The 19,287-nt window shown below is 47.5% G+C and overlaps 1 protein-coding gene across 2 annotated transcripts in view; it reads left to right on the plus strand.

Moving 5' to 3' along the window:
* The window catches only part of LOC306745317 (low-density lipoprotein receptor class A domain-containing protein 4-like), a gene marked incomplete at both ends in the record, with an annotated part of 129,292 nt that extends 111,063 nt beyond the window's left edge, over nt 1–18,229 (plus strand). For both annotated transcript variants that reach the window (XM_079228076.1, XM_079228077.1), the window contains 3 exons: nt 12,461–12,615; nt 13,732–13,782; nt 17,660–18,229. In XM_079228076.1, the coding sequence (XP_079084202.1) occupies nt 12,461–12,615; nt 13,732–13,782; nt 17,660–18,229 (776 nt within the window). The remainder of the gene's footprint in view (nt 1–12,460; nt 12,616–13,731; nt 13,783–17,659) is intronic.
* Between the last annotated feature and the right edge of the window lie 1,058 nt (nt 18,230–19,287).

The raw sequence follows: 19,287 nt of genomic DNA on the forward strand, positions 1-19,287 counted from the left end.
TAGGCCCTATGTCGATATGATATCAATATCTTCTAAGATTCTGGATGTTTTATGAAGGCACAGGTGTGTTTTTCTGGTTTAACGCCACATTACAGCAAAGTGATGTTCTGAACCAGATTGTTCTGGCTGTTCTATTTACCACTTAGTCATTACATCCTCATTACTGATTATTAATCAGAAATCACACTGTGTAAACATGTCGTGAAAGCCCCTACGCTCAACCGGGTGGGGTCCAGGTGGGTCCGGGTGGGTCCGGGTGGGTCCGGGTGGGTCCGGGTGGGTCCAGGTGGGTCCGGGTGGGTCCGGGTGGCTCAACAGTGAGCAAGAGAAGGAGTTTTAGTTTGGTCGTTTGGGGAACATCCCTCTACATGTTTGGCCTTGCTGCCTCCAAGGCGGTAGAGCAGTGGTTCTCAAACTGTGGGGCGCGACCCTCTAGTGGGGCGTGGAGGTATTACAGGTGGGGCGCGGGGGGAGATGCAGATTCTTTTTCATAATCCTTTATTAATCCCACAGTGGGGAAATCATTCTCAGCATTTTACCATCCTTGGTAATGAAGGAGCAGTGTGCTGCTGTGAAGCTCTGGGGCTTCAGTGTCTCGCTCAAGGACACTTCAACATGAAACTATGGAGAACAGGGATGAACCGCTACCTTGTGGTTTCAGGACGACCACTCTCTCCATGAACATGAGAACTTTTCCACTGATAGAACTTTATTTGCATTGTTCTTAACAAAGTGATTGCACATGTTATTAGTTCTTGTCCGATGGAGCGATCTGGTTTACTTGAAATGGATTTAAATTTTTTAAATTCTATTATTTGAAAAAGCACGGATGGAGGAGTCACAAAAAGTTGGACCATTTAGTTACAATGTTGTTGGGGCGGTGGGGCCCGGACATTTTACCTCCTCCAAAGTGGGGCGTGACAGAACAAGTTTGAGAACCACTGGGGTAGAGGCAAGGGATGGAGACGCTGCATCCGCCCAGAGGACTGTATGTCTCTCTTCTTCATCTTTTTTTAAATGCATGTGTGTAAGACACAAGCTGCTCTCCACATTTAACTATCCTCCCCTCTGTTTGAACCTCTTTCACTCCTCCACCCCGCCGCCCCAGGTCTATTTATACCTCCATCTTTCCCGGAGCAAGCTCAAAACATCCTGGTCATCTCCCAAACAGCACCAGCGTTACTTAGAGAGCCCCCACCCCCTGCTGCTGCTTCTTCTTCTGCAGCTTCTTTTCCTTTTTTTTTGCAGTTTCCTCTGTTTTGTCGGCAGCTGTTGCTCAGCACCGCACCGAGGTTCAGCCCGCGGTCACGGCCAAGTGTTCCAGCAAGGGGAGGAAAGGTTTTTGATGGGACTTTTTTTTCTCTCCCGTATTTCCCTTTATCCTGCATTTGTCTCCTTATTTATTTATTTATATATGCAACTTTCTGTGTTTTTTGTTGTTGTTTTTTTACACCTTTGCACTGACGTTGCTCTCACTTCCCTTTGTCACTGTCTCTCTTTCACGGTTTTTCTTTTCCTCTCTTCCTCCCTCTCTTTTCTGTCTCTGTCCCTCTTTCCGGTGTAATCCTGCCTCCAAGGCATCTTTAGGGGCTCTGTTGGATCGGCACATTGAGTGTGTGGAGACGTGTTTACACCCCTTCATGTGAGGAACCGGAGGGAGTGTGGGAGGAAAGGTGGGAGACGGAGAGGAGGCTGGAGAGACAGAAGGAAAGATGGATTAAGGAGGAGAGAAACCGAGTGAGAGGAGTGTGACAAAACGAGTGCAAGAGACCGACCTAACGAGAGAGGAAGAGGAGAAACAGGCTAAAATAGAGAGAGGGGGAGACGTCTCGGCGGGCGAGTCGGACAGTGAGTCATCGGAGAATAAAACGCCACGCAAGCATATGTTGCTTTTGAGGAGCCATCTTTTTCCAAAATGGAAACCAGTTATGATTTGCGGGAAGAGATTGGAAAAAAAGAAACGCAAAAAGCAGATTAAATTGAGTTATTCCAAACAGACGGGGTGTAATTACACACCAGAGGAGGAGGTCGTTTGTCTTGTGCAGAAACGGAGCGCTCTGGTTCCTCATAAGTTTGAGAGGTTTTAGTCCACTGGAAGTCGTTTGTTTTTTTCAGTTCACCTCAGAATGTGTTTGTTGGGGCGGTGTGAAAAAGGGCTGCAATTACTGTGGCTATTATGTCCACTACCTATTAATAACTGCATGTCTTTTATGAATGGTCCAGTCTTTAAAATGTCAAAAAATAGTGAAGAGGTGTGTGGCTCTTTCATGTCCACTAATAATTAAAGTTACGATGAGGAACTTTGAACTGGTTATGAAACTGAGCCCATATGGCACCTGCTTCAGCAAATATGGTATTTCCATATAGTTATCCCTCAGCGTGCTTAATTAGACGGACCATGCAGGTTCAGCAGAATCTCCTTCAGCTCAGACTCCAGAGGGGGACGAGGGAGAGGAACGAAGCCCACTTGTTTCTTCCTCATCTTTTTTGATGTGTTGGGTCCGCCGCTCCGTGTGCTGCTGCTCCTCAGAGATGAGACACAAGGCTTTGTTGTTTGTCTGCTTCACCTCCCGTCTCCTCTGTGCCCAATATCTCTTGTGTTTCTTCAACCTGAGCCCTGTTCTCTTCATCCCTCTGTTTTTGTTGTTTTCTAAATCCGTGCCAAACTATGTGCTGTTACCTGTTCCTGCCTTGAGCAGCCTGTTGACCTGCAGAGAAAGGGACTCTTTAGAATGGCTTCTCCTGTTCCTTGGTGTGGGCGGCTGAGGGGCTCCATGTTGTTCATCTGTCCAATCTGGGAGCTCGCAGTATTTTCCTGAAGTTGTTACTTTGTTGCCTCTTCAATTCCAACCAACATTTGAACATCATATTATATTACTTTTTTATTTTTGGTGGTGTTCTGTCTTTTGTTAGCAAATTCCATAGTTCTTGTTCGTAGCGGCTTTGATTGAAACTACAGGATTATTATAGTTATGGATCATGAGTAGAACACAACATCAACATCAGCTGGACCCACTGGTCTTTATTCGCCTTTGGGTTGAATGTGCGCATCTTATTGGCCATCACCCTCCCACTGATGCTGTCACACCAGCCCACTGCATGAGTCCTCCTCACATGGCGATGATGACGATGATGCGTACGTTAGCGACGGGCCTCGGCGCTGTCAGAGCTCTGCTCCCAGGTGGAAGCACGGAAGCAGCTCTGGGTTGTTCTGCTCTGTCCAGAGCGGTACCCTTCACTGTCACCGTCCTGCCGCTCGAGGCTCTGGAGGGCTCTGGGTGCTCTGGGTGCTCTGGGTGGGCTTGTTGTCGTGTTGGGGTCCGGCTCATCACCTCTCAGTCCCTGGCTGCCAGCGTGTAGAAACAGACTGATGTCCTTTGAAATGCAGAGTTGATCATCAACAAGCAACTATGATCAGAACCTCGTATGACTAAGGATGGTACATTCACATTCACTAGAATAACACACACACACACACACACACACACACACACACACACACTTTAACCCTGACATCACTGACCCTCCAGTCTGGTACAATCACTCAGAGAGAGTGTATTCAGTCTGGGCTCTCTGGCAGGAGGGGGTCAGGGGTGTCTAGACACTATCCTGTCTGTCTGGCTCTGATAATGCACACACACACACACACACACACACACACACACACACACACACACACACACACACACACACACACACACACACACACCTGAGAGACTCTGCAGGCCTGCTCTGACTGGCAGCTTGTGTGTGTGAAGTGACATGTTCAGCCCCCTCCCCACCCACCGTCTCCTTGCTTTACTGCTGTTCATAAATATTACATTGTTGGATTATTGATAATATTGGACTACATTGTAATATCTATGATATGTTATCCGTATCTTTGTTCATGTTATATTCATGCAGGTGGAGATGATACGGCCGCATTAGTCCTTTTTCATTGTTTCTTCCCGGAGGATTTATCTGCCGGGCTCAGCAACGGCGTCTCGTCATTACGGCCTCGCTCTGCAATAATCAGCCTTCCTCTACTATGAGGAGGACATTGATCCGTCATGGCATGTCGAGTCAAGAGGGAGAATGTGAAAGAGACGACAAGAGGCGCGGTAAAGATATGAAGCGTGACTACGACCAGCTTGTCTTCAGAGCGTCGTCTTTACATCAGTCCTGTCAACACACCACGGGTTCTTTTTAAGGGCCATGTGTCGGCTTTAAAGGGATCTATTAGTCTGAGATGGTGTTCATTTAAGCAATAAGGTACTCGAGGCAGTACTGTATCGTGCAATAATGTACTGTTCAAGGGTATTGTTAGGCCCAACACGCAGCGGAGGGCCGGCAAACCCTTGAACTGTACATTATTGTAGACACAGTACTGCCTCGAGTACCTTATTGCTTTTATAATACGGGTATAAATAGTAATAGTAAGCTCTCTTTCAGCACAAAATAGTTGTAGCCACCAAACGTTGTGTATCGCATTTAAGCGACAGAGAAAATAGTCCCGTATGTGTATGGCGGTTGTGTGTGTTGTTGTTTGTTATGCTAGTGTGGGGGATGCTAAGTGAGCTTGTTAGCTGTTCCGTTTGAGCTAACGTTACTGTTAGCGAAGAGCCCCGTTGCAATACTGTGAACACTCAAGCAATAAACCTGCATGTTAAGGAAACCAATGTCTGAGTCGTTACTGCGGACGTGTCAATATCAAAGTTTACAGAAAACATGTTTGGTAACTGTCAAGCTTGAAATGACAACTAGCGGTCGCGCAATTTAAATATTTTTTTATTAAGGAAAGTACACAAAGAAACAATGCAATTGTGATACATTTCACATTTTTCTTCCCCCCGCCCCCTCCAAGCATTCAAGTCAACAGTATCATTGAACAAACTCCCTCCCCGACAAACAAAAAAGAGTAACTGGAATTCAGTATTTGTTATTAGGTCAAGCACAGGCTCGGGTGGAGGGGGGGCACCAAGGAAAGAGTCTGTAACAGCAGGTCGCGGTATACTACTACAACACCTCATCAGGAGAAAGTTTAATCAAAATATTGAAGAAGAGATCTCCAGTAAGTGTAAAACCTATCAGAGCACCCTCTAAGAGTGAATTTAATTTTCTCCAATTTAAGGAGGAACAGGATATCATGTAACCATGCTCTACCTGTTATTTTAAGTGCGCACTGATATGGAACGCTCTAAATGTAAACAGGCTGTACAGTACTTTATGGCTGAATAAACTACACCCCGTGACTCCCTCTCAACCAATCAGAATGCTTGATTTGATCTACCCGTATTGTAGTTGTGTATAATCACTGACACTAAGGGTTGGTGTGTTTGCGTGAGCTCAGAATGAGCCTTCATGCCTCTAAACGCACAACCACACACGGGCCGCTCGAGAAGGCCTTCCATGTTCTTACGGCTTTTTACACATGACGGTAATTCAAATATCTGGTTTCGTTAATCCTGTTGATTCTGGGATGTGATGACAATGCTCATGAAGTCCTGCCTTCAGATGGGTTTGAATCAAACGGGTCGGGGGGAATGCGGACGCTGAGAATTCTGGTTTACAAGCTCCACCAGTTAACATGTAGTGTGTGGAAGGAAAACAGAACGTCTCCCCTACGAGAGGGACGAGCTAGAAGCACGAGTCCTGCTTCAGGAACCATCCAATCTCTGTCGAGAAGCAGAGACGGGCTGAGGAGGAGGAGGAGGAGGAAGGAGAGAGGAAAGAGGAGGAGGAAGGAGAGAGGAGGGAGGAGGAGGAAGGAGAGAGGAGAGAGGAGGAGGTATAAGACAGAGCTGTAATTGAGTCCCCCATAGCATGTCTGGCACCTCTATCTCTGTCTCCATGTCTCTCTCCAGTCCTGACCCTGAGATACCTGTCTAATGGCCTCAGTATCTCTCTCTCTCTCACACACACACACACACACACACACACACACACACACACACACACACACACACACACACACACACACACACACACACACACACACACTCTTCTCGGGGTTAAGCAGCACTAAACTAGTTCATTTATTTCCATGGAGAGAATGAATGACTGTAGTAGAGGAGGGGAGGCTCTAACTAGGCTGATATCTACTACATGCTGTGTCACACACACACACACACACACACACACACACACACACACACACACACACACACACACACACACACACACACACACACACACACAGTGGTTGAGAGACTGTTGCTGCCAGGCTGATACCAGCCGTCTAGACGTTACAGTGCATGTCTCCCTCCCAGGGGAGGCGTGTGTGTGTGTGTGTGTGTGTGTGTGTGTGTGTGTGTGTGTGTGTGTGTGTGTGTGTGTGTGTGCCACATGCTTCTCTCTCCCCTCCATCTCTCCCAACTTCCTTCATTATCGAACATACTCTGCTTCCTTCGAAGTGTGCCAGCATGCTTGCTTTCTCTCTCTCTCTCTCCCTCCCTGTCTCGGCCGCTGTAACGGCGCCCTCGGCAGCTACCGGGCCTTGTTGATCGCGGTGCCGTGCCCAAGGGTTACCATAGCAACGGCAGTGGCAGCAGACAGGGCTGTGTGTGTGTGTGTGTGTGTGTGTGTGTGTGTGTGGTGGGCAGCAGGCTGTGAACCATCTCTCTTTCTATCTCTCTCTCTCTCTGTCTCTCTATATTATTTTGACTCTTTTTGATTCTCTGGTCGTGGCTTTACAGAAACGCGTCATGAGACGTGAGGGCAGCAGGAAACAGGAAACAGGAAACGACGGCAGGAGGGAACTAAGTATGTTGGAGGGTTTGAGGAGCTCAGCTTGAAAACTAAAAAACATTTACAATAAAAACATTTAGTTTTCAGGAGGAACAAATCCCAATCATTCCTCAGTCCGGTCCACCTCCCAGAGCAGCGCCACGTTCAGGCCGGTGGGGCGTCCGGCGGGGCGTCCGGCGTCAGCTAGCCAGCAGCTAACCAGCAGCTAGCCACAAGCTAGCCAGCAACTAACCAGTAGCTAGCCAGTAGCTAGCCAGCAGCTAACCAGCAGCTAGCCAGCAGCTAACCAGTAGCTAGCCAGTAGCTAACCAGCAGCTAGCCAGCAGCTAACCAGTAGCTAGCCAGCAGCTAACCAGCACCTAGCCAGCAGCTAACCAGTAGCTAGCCAGCAGCTAACCAGCACCTAGCCAGCAGCTAACCAGCACCTAGCCAGCAGCTAGCTGCCCTCCTCTGTTCTCAGGCTGTCGGGACACATCCTCTTCCAAACCGAGGAGCACAGGAATAGGCTGCTCCCTTTGTGCAGACTGAAACCAGCCCGGCGCTGGTTTTTCTTTCTCACGGAATGGTCCAAGGTCATCCGAGCTCAGATGTTAAGTTTATGGAGCGATAACAATGTCGGAGACCCGGCTGAGTGCAAGCAGTCTCTATAGATACTCATTAGCCTTCAATTTATTTCAGGGCCAAACAGGGGGAGCCTCGACTCCCTCATTAGTCACAGGAGTGAGTTTTTCCCTGGCAGAGTGTGTAGGAGCCAAATGAGATCAACATTGTTCCTAAATGTGAACACCGGGTGGCGCTGTGCTGTGTTCTGGGAGTGGCTATATGATCAATCAGTCATGATTGACGGCAGGTGTTGGACCCCGGAAAGGGCAAAAGGTTTTGACCGCTTCGACGGTAAAGGTTGGGAAAGGGTAATTGTTAGGCATCTAGGAAGCCTATCCATGTCATAATTGAAAGACAATAAATCATCTTACTCATACAAACTTGTCGTGGATCACTAAAAGAGGACAAAGGAACACGTTTGATCGAGGCACATCATATAGCGCGTCAGCCAGACCTACCCGAAGGGAAAAACACCTCAGTAGCCCAGGTATAGGACCGGGCTCCTTTAACAGAGTGAGAGAGAGCTCCAAACCGGAAGAAATACACCTCAAACCACCCGAATGACGAGAAACCTCTAGTTATTATTATTGCTGTTATTATTATTGTTCCACCAAAGTAATTAATGCCACAGAAATGTCATTTCTCTTATGTGTCCTCAGAGTTGCTCTGTTAGCATCTGATGTCTGAAAGCTTCTTTCACTAGCGTGACCTTCCATTGGCCTCACACACACACACACACACACACACACACACACACAGCTCAAAGGCCCGTCATGGGGTCACCGTCTGTCTGTGTGTGCACACTCTCTCCATGCTGTTTACTCTCTTACTGTTTGGCTTTGCTAACGCTGGTTCAGACCTCAATACGTTTCACTGCTGACCAAAATGTGTCCGTAGCACAAGGTATCAAAAAAGTGACATTTTGTTTAGGAAGCTACGGTACTATTTCAACACATTTTAAATTATGATGAAACGTTACATGACGATAAAAGAGATTTCTGAGAGTTTTCTGAGCTTCTCCGCCACGAATAAAAGGACCGTTGTGTTCCAAATGCACCGTGCCGTGTAGCTCCGCCTCCCCGTGTCGTCACCATGGAAGCCCCGCCGTCCCAACCTGGACCACGCACTCAGATCTCCGTACACAGTGTTCTGGAGCCTCTGAACTGGGTGGATACTGGAGTACAGGCAGGATGGGCCTCCCCTTCCTCCTCCTCCTCCTCAGGCTTCCTGCCTCCCCGATGTTCCGAGCATCGCCGCTTAGCGGCAGTCGCTTCTCCTTTTACTTAGCTTGAGTAGTAAAAGGCCCGTTCCCACCTGTACTTCAAAAGACAGCTTTGAGTCTGGGTTGTGTGTCTTTACACAGCAGAAGGCAGCGTATGTGATATTCATCCCGAAGGCCTACATACGGGCCGGGTTGACTTGGTTTTCTCAGAAGACGGTTCTCTGAATGAAGTCCTCCCTCAGTCCCCTCCCTTTGCTGAGTGCGGTGAGCACAAACAGGCCTGGGCTAGTTTCCAGTCAGCCCGGCCACGCAGCCTCTATTCAACGCTTTCCTCTTTCAGAGAGAGCAGGAAGACGCCCTGAAAGCTGCAAAGCTGAGGGGCCACGTCAGATACAAGAGAAGTCAAATTCTGACTGCTTCCTTCTTCCTAAATCGTACTTCTCTCTTGATGTATTCCCTCAGTAAACATTGTAAACATGAGTTTATGTCTCAATCTGTAGTTTCAAGTCTTCTTCAATACAGGATGATGTTCATTTAGTAAATGCCGGTAGTGTCTCAACGTTTCTCCTCCGCATTCCAAATCCCTAAAGTTTATGGGTTCACTAAAAATCACCAAACCTGCTTAAGTGGGGACAGCTTCACAGTCCCCACTTATATACTCATATACAGTCTATGGATAGAACCAACTACCTTCCGAATTAAAGACTTTCCATCAGCATTTGCTGTGATGCTAACAAGCTAAACTAAGAACCTTAAAACCTGCTGAACATTAGCGTGTTAGCTAACTAGCTGAGAGTCGCTTCTTACTGTTCGATCCGGGACCGCGGTCGGTACCCATGTTCAGCCCAGATGACCTGGTACCATGGAGGGTCTACAGATCGGATCTTTGCTCTCCTCATCGGGGTCCGCCCCCAGAATTTCAAACATGCTATATGCTACGCTCAACGTTAGCCCTAGAGGGCGTCCCGCTGCCGATGATTCAGATCTCACCTGCCGGGTGGTGAGCCGGGTGGTGAGCCGGGTGGTGAGCCGGCTGGTGAGCCGGGTCGTGAGCCGGGTCGTGAGCCGGGTGGTGAGCCGGGTGGTGAGCCGGGTCGTGAGCCGGGTGGTGAGCCGGGTCGTGAGCCGGGTGGTGAGCCGGGTGGTGAGCCGGGTGGTGAGCCGGGTCGTGAGCCGGGTGGTGAGCCGGGTCGTGAGCCGGGTGGTGAGCCGGGTGGTGAGCCGGGTGGTGAGCCGGGTCGTGAGCCGGGTGGTGAGCCGGCGTTGCTTGGCTCTAAGGTTCACGAGGTGTAAAGACTTGGAGCCCGTGGTAACGAGGCTTCCCCAGACCTGAAGAAAGTGTAACGTCCTGTTGTGGTTCAGAGCGCTGGATGCGACTTTGACTTCTCCCTCCGCGCCACAAGCTGTTCTTTCACTTTCCTCTCGTGTGGTTGACGACATTGCCAGAAGGGCGTTTCGTGCCGTTCTTTTTTTGGTTCTTCATCTTCACTTTCAGCACTTTGTCCACTCAGCCTGTTTCACATTAGTGACTCATGTAGTGACGAACAGGAAGAACCGTTCCAAATGTCTGGTGTGAGAATTTTTTTTGTGTTTCTTCATTAACGAGGCGGTTCCAGTCATTTGTATTTTAATGTTTTATGAACACAACCCCACCTCACCCATCTCAAAGAGAAAGTTGTTGAGCTTGTCAGCACTGAGCGCCTCGTTCCTCCGCTCTTTGGTTGGTTTTACTGGCTTGGGTTTCGTTCTTCACCCCCCCTCGTCTTCCTCTCAGTCCCCACCTCTGTGGCTGCTGTGGTGGAGGGAGAGGCAGGTCTTGGTGGGTTCACGTTTCAGCTCGGACTCGACTCAACCCACCTCATGCTGATGAATGAGCCGGGGCGGATACAGAGGCTGGGATCCCTGGGACAGGGTGGCTGTTACTGGACCGGCTGCTCCCTGCGTTTCCTGCACGTTTCCTGCACGTTTCCTTTTTTAGTTTTTGTTAAAAATACAAGTTTTTTGTTTCAAATTCCTTGTTTTGCATTCAGTACAGTACCTGATCCGTCTCCGTCGTTTTTTAAGAGTTGTTTCCAAAAACTGCTCAGAGGTTTGTGGTGGAGCCGTCCGCTGGAATTGAGGCTTCAGAGCTCAAATAGCTGAGTGTACTGGTGTGTCACTGCTCTCGTAAGGACACACACACACACACACACACACACACATGATATATATATATATATATATATATATATATATATATATATATATATATATATATATATATATATATATCAAATGAGTGTCTAAGCAGTGAGTAAGATGTGAGTCAGACTGGGTGCCAACACCAGACAAGGTCAAGACTTCTGCTCAGAACGAACCCGATGACTCCATGACAAAAGAGTCTCAGACTGCAGGGGGGATGGAGGGAGAGAGGGAGAGGGAGAGAGAGGGAGCGAGAGGGAGAGAGGGAGAGAGGGAGAGAGGGAGAGAGAGAGAGAGAGAGAGAGGGGAAATTGAAGAAACACAGAGAGAATGATGGTGGGTGAGAGAAGAATGCAAGAAAGGAAAGATTGATAAAAGGGGGAGGAGTTGGGAAAGTAGCAACAACAAATAAGAGTGTGTGTGTGTGTGTGTGTGTGTGTGTGTGTGTGTGTGTGTGTGTGTGTGTGTGTGTGTGTGTGTGTTCAGCATCTCCACAAAGAGACCACTGTACCCAGAGACAGACACCAGAGTCTCAACACTCATCTTTTTTTTGTTTCTTTGAATTGAAGCTTCTTCTCTGTAATCCTCCGGCTCACCCAACAGGGAGTTTGAGCTGTGCCGCCCTCTGCTGGTGGACACGCGCTCTAACAGCCAGTCAGAATAATGCCCAGTCAGCGGGATCTGGGTCTCTTAGAAGAACAGAAAGTCTTGGAGCATCACTGTCTTCAGTGTTAATATGACCTTCAGGAGGCACAGACAATGGATTCATTAAGTTTCATCCTTCACGACAATATTAGATAGCAACAAGTAGCAATACCAATATATTGTAACTTTATTATTTATTTCTGGTTTGATTCCAGGTGGTATTATTTTAATCTTGTGTCACCTTTTCATTGTTTGAAAGAGCCCGTCTCAACAGGTGCATTAAATGCACGAGTACATACTATGCTTGTATGTGCATAAAGAAGTTCTTATCTTTAGTTCAATTCCTTTCAACAACCTCACCAAAAAGGGTCCACTGTGTAGCAGTTCTGGGGCTTTTTGATCCGACCATTGGACCTTCATGTGTTAGACAAAATCAGAAGTGTTTTTGCCACAATCCCAACGATTTAAATCCTTTTAGTTGTGTTCAGTCTTTACTAGTTCTGCACACTGATGTGAGACGGCCTAGTAGAGCTCTGTCCAGAGAAAGAGGTAGTTAAACATGCAGAATACGTGGGACTGCAATAAGTCATTTTGATTTACTTTTAAACCCTTGCACTTTAATTGTCAGGTAGGATGGATTATTTTTTTAACTGTTGGACTTTGAATGTCAGTTATTTTGCACTTTCAGAGGCTTGATTGCTATTTTGAGTTACTTTTAAAACTTTATTTGTACTTTTTCTTTACTTTTAAAGCATATTTGCACTTTAATTTGTATTACTATTTAATGTATTTGTTATAATGATGTTCTGATGTTCAGATCTTGTTACTCAAATACATTTGAAGTTCAAATTCCAACATTTTGAGTCATTTTAATGGGAAATAGTCATTAAATTAGTCGACTAATCGAAAAAAATAGTCGATAGATTAGTCAATTATGAAAATAAACTTTAGTTGCAGCCCTAGTCTTTACCCGGTAAATGAGGCCAGTGTATAGCTGAGCAAAACGACTTTATTTTGTGCCCACATCTCTCCTTCGACATGTCCGATGCTAACACCCCCCCTTTGTGTGTGTTTGTGCAGCTGAACTGGAGTTTGTTCAGATCGTCATCATCATCGTGGTGATGACAGTGATGGTGGTCGTGATCATCTGCCTGCTCAACCACTACAAGCTCTCCACCTGGTCCTTCATAACGCGGCAGAGCCAGGCCCGCCGGCACGACCACGCCCTGCAGCAGGTCAGTAGTGTGGGGAACCAAAAGAGAGAGTTTGTTTGGGTCCGTCCGTCTGCTCTCGCTGTGACAGTACACTTCTTTTAGTTTCCCGGACGCATGACAAACACAGCGCACCAGTTTGTTGCCAGTAACCCCGCCTGGTGAAGTCGCTGCATTGGTTTCTTCAGAGCCAGCCTCTGTCGGGCCTTGATGTTTAATTCAGCAGCGTCTAGACAGCCCCCCCTCCTGTACTGACGTGTCGACACTCTGGGACAAACGCACTCAAACACGCACAAACCTGCACGTACGCAGGTTGCCAGAATACGATCTGTAATGCAGAATCATTGGTCCGCTGACACACCGCTCCCAGTATGTGAAGAAACCGGGTGAAAGCTTGATCTCCCGTCACAGATTCATTCGATCCCGCTAACGACCCCTCGTCTACTCTGTTTTCGTCTCAATCCGTGCTCCAATATCCTCCCCGATCAAAATACTGAAATGCCACAAAAGCAAGCTCAGAAAGCAACAAAGGACTCGTACATGTTGGTCTTCCTTTTCATGTCCCTTTTTTCCCCCTCACTAAATATTGTCGACTGTGCCCCCCTTTAGAAAAGATCCTCAAGTCAAATGCAGACGAAGAGAAACAGCAATTATTTGATAGCCGCGTGTCTTCGCTGTCTCTTTCATCCTGACTGTTTAATTTTTTTAAGACGAGAGCCGTCTGCCGTCTTTTGTTGTCCCAGCTCCCGAACGAACGGGGGCGAGATTTAGCGTTTGAAGCCATCGGGCATTTCTCATCATTTGTGTTTCATCTTCTGCGTCCTCCTCAGGTTGTTTCTCTTCAGGTGTTTGTTTTTCTCGCTCTTTATTTTTTTAAAGAAGAAAGTTTGTATCATCACATTAAAAAAAGCGTCTCAGACATAACAAAGAAGAAAGAAAGCAGTAATGTGTGTTGATTTCTAAAGAGAAAGGAATCCAACATGAGTGGAACACGTTGGCAAACACGAGTAATTCCTCATATTTGTTAGAAACATGACTATGTGGGAAGCACGTTAGACTGAAGACGCATCCTAAAGCCACCTGGGAGCTTCTCAAAGCCTCATTCTCTCTTGTTTGTGTCTCGTCTGTCTCGGTGTGTAGGACGGGTGTCTGTGGCCTTCAGACAGCAGCTCTCGACAAGGTGCCTCGGAGGTAAGACCAGCACACTGCCCCTTGTTTAACCCGAGCCTTGTTCACTGTGAGCAGGCAGATGAAGCGGGGTTACAGCGACACTTCTACAACATATCTAGACAGTGGCGGCTGGTGGCAATTTATTTTGGTAGGGCCATCTAATCAATCAGCAAACATCCCCGTATGATTCAATGCAACAAAAGGTATCACGCATTACTACTTTGCAGTTAAATATTTAACATGTATTCCAACAATTTGACATAATAAGGACATCTTATTAATACAATTCAGTATATTTATATATATATATATATATATATATATATATATATATATATATAATGTTGCATACCCCTCCGAAAGATAATGATAAATTCCCAAAACCAACATAAGAGCTGTGTACGAAGGCACATAACAATAATTGTGTTAGCTTACTGCTCGTTAGCATTAATAGCACACACACACACACACACAGAGCCAACACTACGCTAAACATACAGTTATTTCATTTATTACAACTTTACTAACCTTACAACTTTAACTAACTACTCTTCTGCGGAGTGCCAATACCGTTACTGTTTCTAATTTGTATAAAAAAATGTACATATTTTCCGTAGCTTTTGACATAAAATGAGACTTCCTTTTTATCGTTGCGAGCCGCCTTCAAAATAAAAGCATCTCATCTTAACGCAGGTAAAACACATGATGCAACGAAAACAACAACATTGATTGACAAACTGTTTCTAAGCCAGAACACAAATTGGGTTACTTGCATATCATATACCGACAGCATGCCGTCCAACAGCTCGTGTTGTGCCGTCTTTGACGTGCCTTTAAAAAAGCTGTCTGCTACGGTGCTCCAGCAGCACTCCTCATAGAGTCTCGTCATGCAAGGCCAGCTCAAAAGACCCACAAAACTTCACACAATCAATTATTTTGGATAAAATGTGCCCGTTTTTATCCTCCTCATTGTGTTTCTTCACCGCAGTCCTGTGTCCGTGGGTAGCGATGTTGACTTAGCCTGATATGCTAGCTTAGTAGCTTGACAGAGTTATCCATGCGTTTCCTGGCGTTCTCATGTTTTCTTAATTTTTCCGACAAATGCTTCATGTCCCTTATTCTCGTAGCTGTCCATGCTGGATCGGTCTCCGTTGATTTAAAAAGCAAGCATGGAAAGTAAAATACGGCGTTAGCACGACTGCATCCAGCAGCTAGCTTAGCCAAACCGTCCTGGTGTAGCTTAGCCGTCTGCACAGAAGCTCAAGCTGCTCCCTTTCACGCCAGTCTGTTGTCTTATGGTGAGGTCCAGGAGAGATTTTACCGAGTTAGTGTTTGGTCTCCTTTGAAGAGCAATGCTCGCACTCGCCATTGTCATGTGAGAACGAGAGACTGGAACGCTTACCCTAGGGCCAAATGAGAATGGCCCCACGGTGAGTCTTTTTTACGGCGACTGTTGCTCATGGGGATGAGTGGTCGTCCTGCAACCACAAGGTCGCCGGTTTGATCCCGAGTCTCCCCATAGGTCGCATGTCGAAGGGTCCCTGAGCAAGACACTGAACCCTAAATTGCTCCCCAGGAGCTTCACTAGGGGCTGCCCACTGCTCCCTGAAATACTAAGGATGGGTCAAATGCAGAGAATACATTTCCCCACTATGGGACTAATAAGGGGTTATTCTATTCTATTCTGATTGGCTAAATTGTATGTCACTCTTTATATCAGTGATTGGCTAAACTGCTTATTAGACCCGTCTTTCTTGGGCCAAATGGATCTGGCCACACCACGTGCACTAGCAGCAGAGACGTGCACTAGCAGCAGAGACGTGCACTAGCAGCAGAGACGTGCACTAGCAGCTGAGAGGACAAGCAGGAAAAGCATATATTTTGCGCAGATATCCTATTTTACAAATATTACTGGGCATATTAAAAACACAAATATTGACAATAATAAATAATATTATTATAATTTTTATAATTAATAATATTATAATGTATATTATAATATATATATATACATGTGTGTGTGTATATTATTATTATATTATTTATTATTGTCAATATTTGTGTTTTTAATATCTGCGCAAAATATATGCTTTTCCTGCTTGTCCTCTCAGCTGCTAGTGCACGTCTATATACATGTGTATATATATATATATATATATATATTTTTTTTTTTTATATTTATATTTATATATATATATATTTTGATGGCTCAAGGTGGGGCCCCGTGGCCCTCTATTGGCCGGCCGCCACTGTATCTAGATAATGACAATAGATATACACAGATATTCATGTGTTAAAGCTGCATTCTCTCTCCTGACCCACAGGGGGCGACTCCTCTGGTGTATAGAAGTCTATGCTTCATGTGTTAAAATTCTCTCTCCTGACCACCAGGGGGCGACTCCTCTGGTTGCCATGGTAAATGGCTACAAGTAGCACATTCCGAGGCAGCGTGGAGTGGAAGTGTGGACGATAGAGACTAAAATGAATGAAAGAGAGAGGAAGTGGTCTCTTTTGTCTAATCCTTCGGTCTCTCCCAGCTCCTCTCTCTGTGCTTCTCCGCTGGCTGAGCGCTCGCCCACGTGTCATTGTTTTGTGGTTACACGAATACTATCGCAGGACAAAGATCCTGACATTTGCATTTTGGTTGCTTGTAAATATTTGATCATCCAGGAATTGAAGCTTGTAAGTCGCACCGGGTACGGCTGGCACTGCACTCCAATCGGAGTCAGGTTTGGCGTGTCCTCAAAGCCTCGCCAATGCAGAAGCGCAAACAAATGGCGGCAAACAAATGGCGGCACACGGTGATCTGTTTGCTCGACGGCGTCCATGCCAGATGGAGGAGCTTGCGAGTCGCGCTGGGAGGAAGCTCACTGGGAAAACTAGAAACACTCGAGGAGCAGCGCGAGGTTCATCATTGATAACTCTTAGGCGTTCGGCTCGCCAGCAAGTGGCAAGTTTGCACCAAAACAACCACAGCGAGCCGCTCTAGTTGCGAGCAGATAGAAGAGGCAGAGAAAAGGAAAAAGGCCACGGAGGTGTGTGTGTGTGTGTGTGTGTGTGTGTGTGTGTGTGTGTGTGTGTGTGTGTGTGTGTGTGTGTGTGTGTGTGTGGTGCTTCATTAATCAGCAACACCTCCCCTGACACCGTCTAGACAGGCGTCTGAGAGCCGCCCCGCTCTGCTGCTCTATCAGCGATACACCTCTCACTCTCTCTCTCACTCTCTCTCTCTCTCTCTCTCTCTCTCTACCCCCCCCCCCCCCCCCCCCCCACTCTCCCCCCCCCCCACTCCCCTGTCTATCAGTCTGGCTTCATACTATTTCTTTCTGTCGTTATCTTTCCAGCCCTCTTTCCACTTCTTTATCGTCCACAGCTCTTTCTTCTTCTCTTCTTTCTGCTCTCTCTCTCTCTCTCTCTCTCTCTTCCTCATCTCAGTAGCCTTTCTTTTTAATCCTTTCAGTTCCACTTTCTCTCTCTCTGTCTCTCCATTTCAGTGGCCCTGATCCTCTCCTCCAGGGTTTATTCCTCCAGTCTGTTCTCTCCATCCATGCTGCCTTGTCAGTGGGGGATGACGATTAGAGCCACAGCCATTAATTGAAATGGTTCCTCTGATAAAGACTTGCACAACAGCAGAGACGTGTTGAAAAGAGGAAATAGATCCTCAGTCTCAGTCCGTGGAGCTAATTGAGGTGAAGATCTCTGATAAAGGCTTCAGGAGGACCCTTTTTTCTTTCACTGTAATTACGCGGCTATGTCTTTAATAATGAATCAGGGATACATTGGGGAGTGCTGATGCTGGAATGTGTGTATGTGTATATGTGCACACATGTATCCTGTATCTTTGTGTGTGTGTGTGTGTGTATATCCAGTACATGTAAATGTCCTCTCTCTGTCCTCTCAGGTGTTGTACGCCCCCCAGGCCAGGGATCGCTTCACGGCTCCCTCCTTCATGCAGCGCGACCGCTTCAGCCGCTTCCAGCCCACCTACCCTTACCTGCAGCACCAGATCGACCTGCCGCCCACCATCTCGCTGTCGGACGGCGAGGAGCCGCCGCCCTACCAGGGGCCCTGCACCCTGCAGCTCCGCGACCCCGAGCAGCAGATGGAGCTCAACCGCGAGTCGGTGAGGGCGCCGCCCAACCGGACCATCTACGACAGTGACTTGATCGATATGGGGGGAGGCGGCGGCCTGTTAGGGGTGGGAGGGGGAGGGGGGGGCCCGCGGCCGCCGAGCAGCAACTCGGGCATCAGCGTGGCCAACTCCAGCAGCCACGGGCGCATGGAGGGGCCCCCGCCGGCGTACAGCGAGGTGATGGGCCACTACCCCGGCTCGGCGTTCTTTCTACACCAGCACAGCAATAACCAGAGGGTGGGGGGGCCGGGGAGCCGGACCATCCAGCAGCAGAGCCAATCAGAAAGCACAATAGCACCTGCCAAGGCCAAGGACGGCCAACCGGAGGACCTGGTGTGAAGAGGAGGGCCGGGGGCAGGTCGGGGGAAACCTCTGATCTTCACCCTGATGGTCTCTCTGTCGCTCTCTCTCTCTCCGTCTCTCCACACTCCCATGCACAATGAAATGTCCACCAGAGCGACAACTAAACAAGGAAACAGGAACCAGAGCTGGTTTCCATTCAGAGTTTTTTCCGATGTACGTCCTTCCAGCAGCTGCCTGCTGGCAGACGTCTGCATGGAGAGTTTCCCCTCCGACACGAGAAAGAAACTGCTCGCACAGATTGAAACAATTTGCGCTTTTTGATAAAAAAAAATGTGTCCCCTCGGGCGACGGCTCCGTCCCCGGGGAACTGAGGATGATGTTTTTTCCGGACCGGGATCTGTGCACAAAGCGAGAACTGAGAATCATGACTGACAGAGAACACAACAAAGAGACTCACAAACCCAAATCTTAGTGCCAAGGTTCACGAGGAGGCAAAGTGTGCAGGGGATTCAAAACACACACAAAAAAGAAAAGTTATCTAAAAGTTGCACTATCTTTTTGTTGTAAAAGAGGGAAATGATGCTATGTGATGATAATGATGTGTTTGTTTTCTCCTTTTTCTTTCTTTCTTTTGTCCTTTTCATGAATGGATTGACTGACTGAACTTTTGCCTCCAAAGCCGTTTAAACAGTTGGGAGCAAAAACAAAAAAGATAAGCTTATGTCCTTCTGTTTTTTGAAAACAGCAAGAAGTCCTCGTACCCAGCCTCCAACATGTCTGCTTACAGCACAGTGAGACTTAAAGAGAGCTGGTGGCCCTCTGGACGGGCCCCCAACCAGAGCTGCTCCTCCGTGCTAACACACCCAGCTAACCAAGAACAACAGTAAAACATATCCAAGTGTCCATCCAGCAGCGCGGTCACAGCAGACCTTCAGCTCTCAGCACCTTGATACTTCCTCCTTCCTTTCCTGCGTCCTCCCCCCTTCGCTCCTCTCCCCGCTCACCTCCACATGCACAGTTCATTCTGCCAACAGCCACACTGAACACGACCCCTGCCGCCATGACAGCCGAACACAAAACACACAAACATGTCT

Source organism: Taurulus bubalis (genome assembly GCF_910589615.1).
Source record: "Taurulus bubalis genome assembly, chromosome: 12".
Lineage (NCBI taxonomy): Eukaryota > Metazoa > Chordata > Actinopteri > Perciformes > Cottidae > Taurulus > Taurulus bubalis.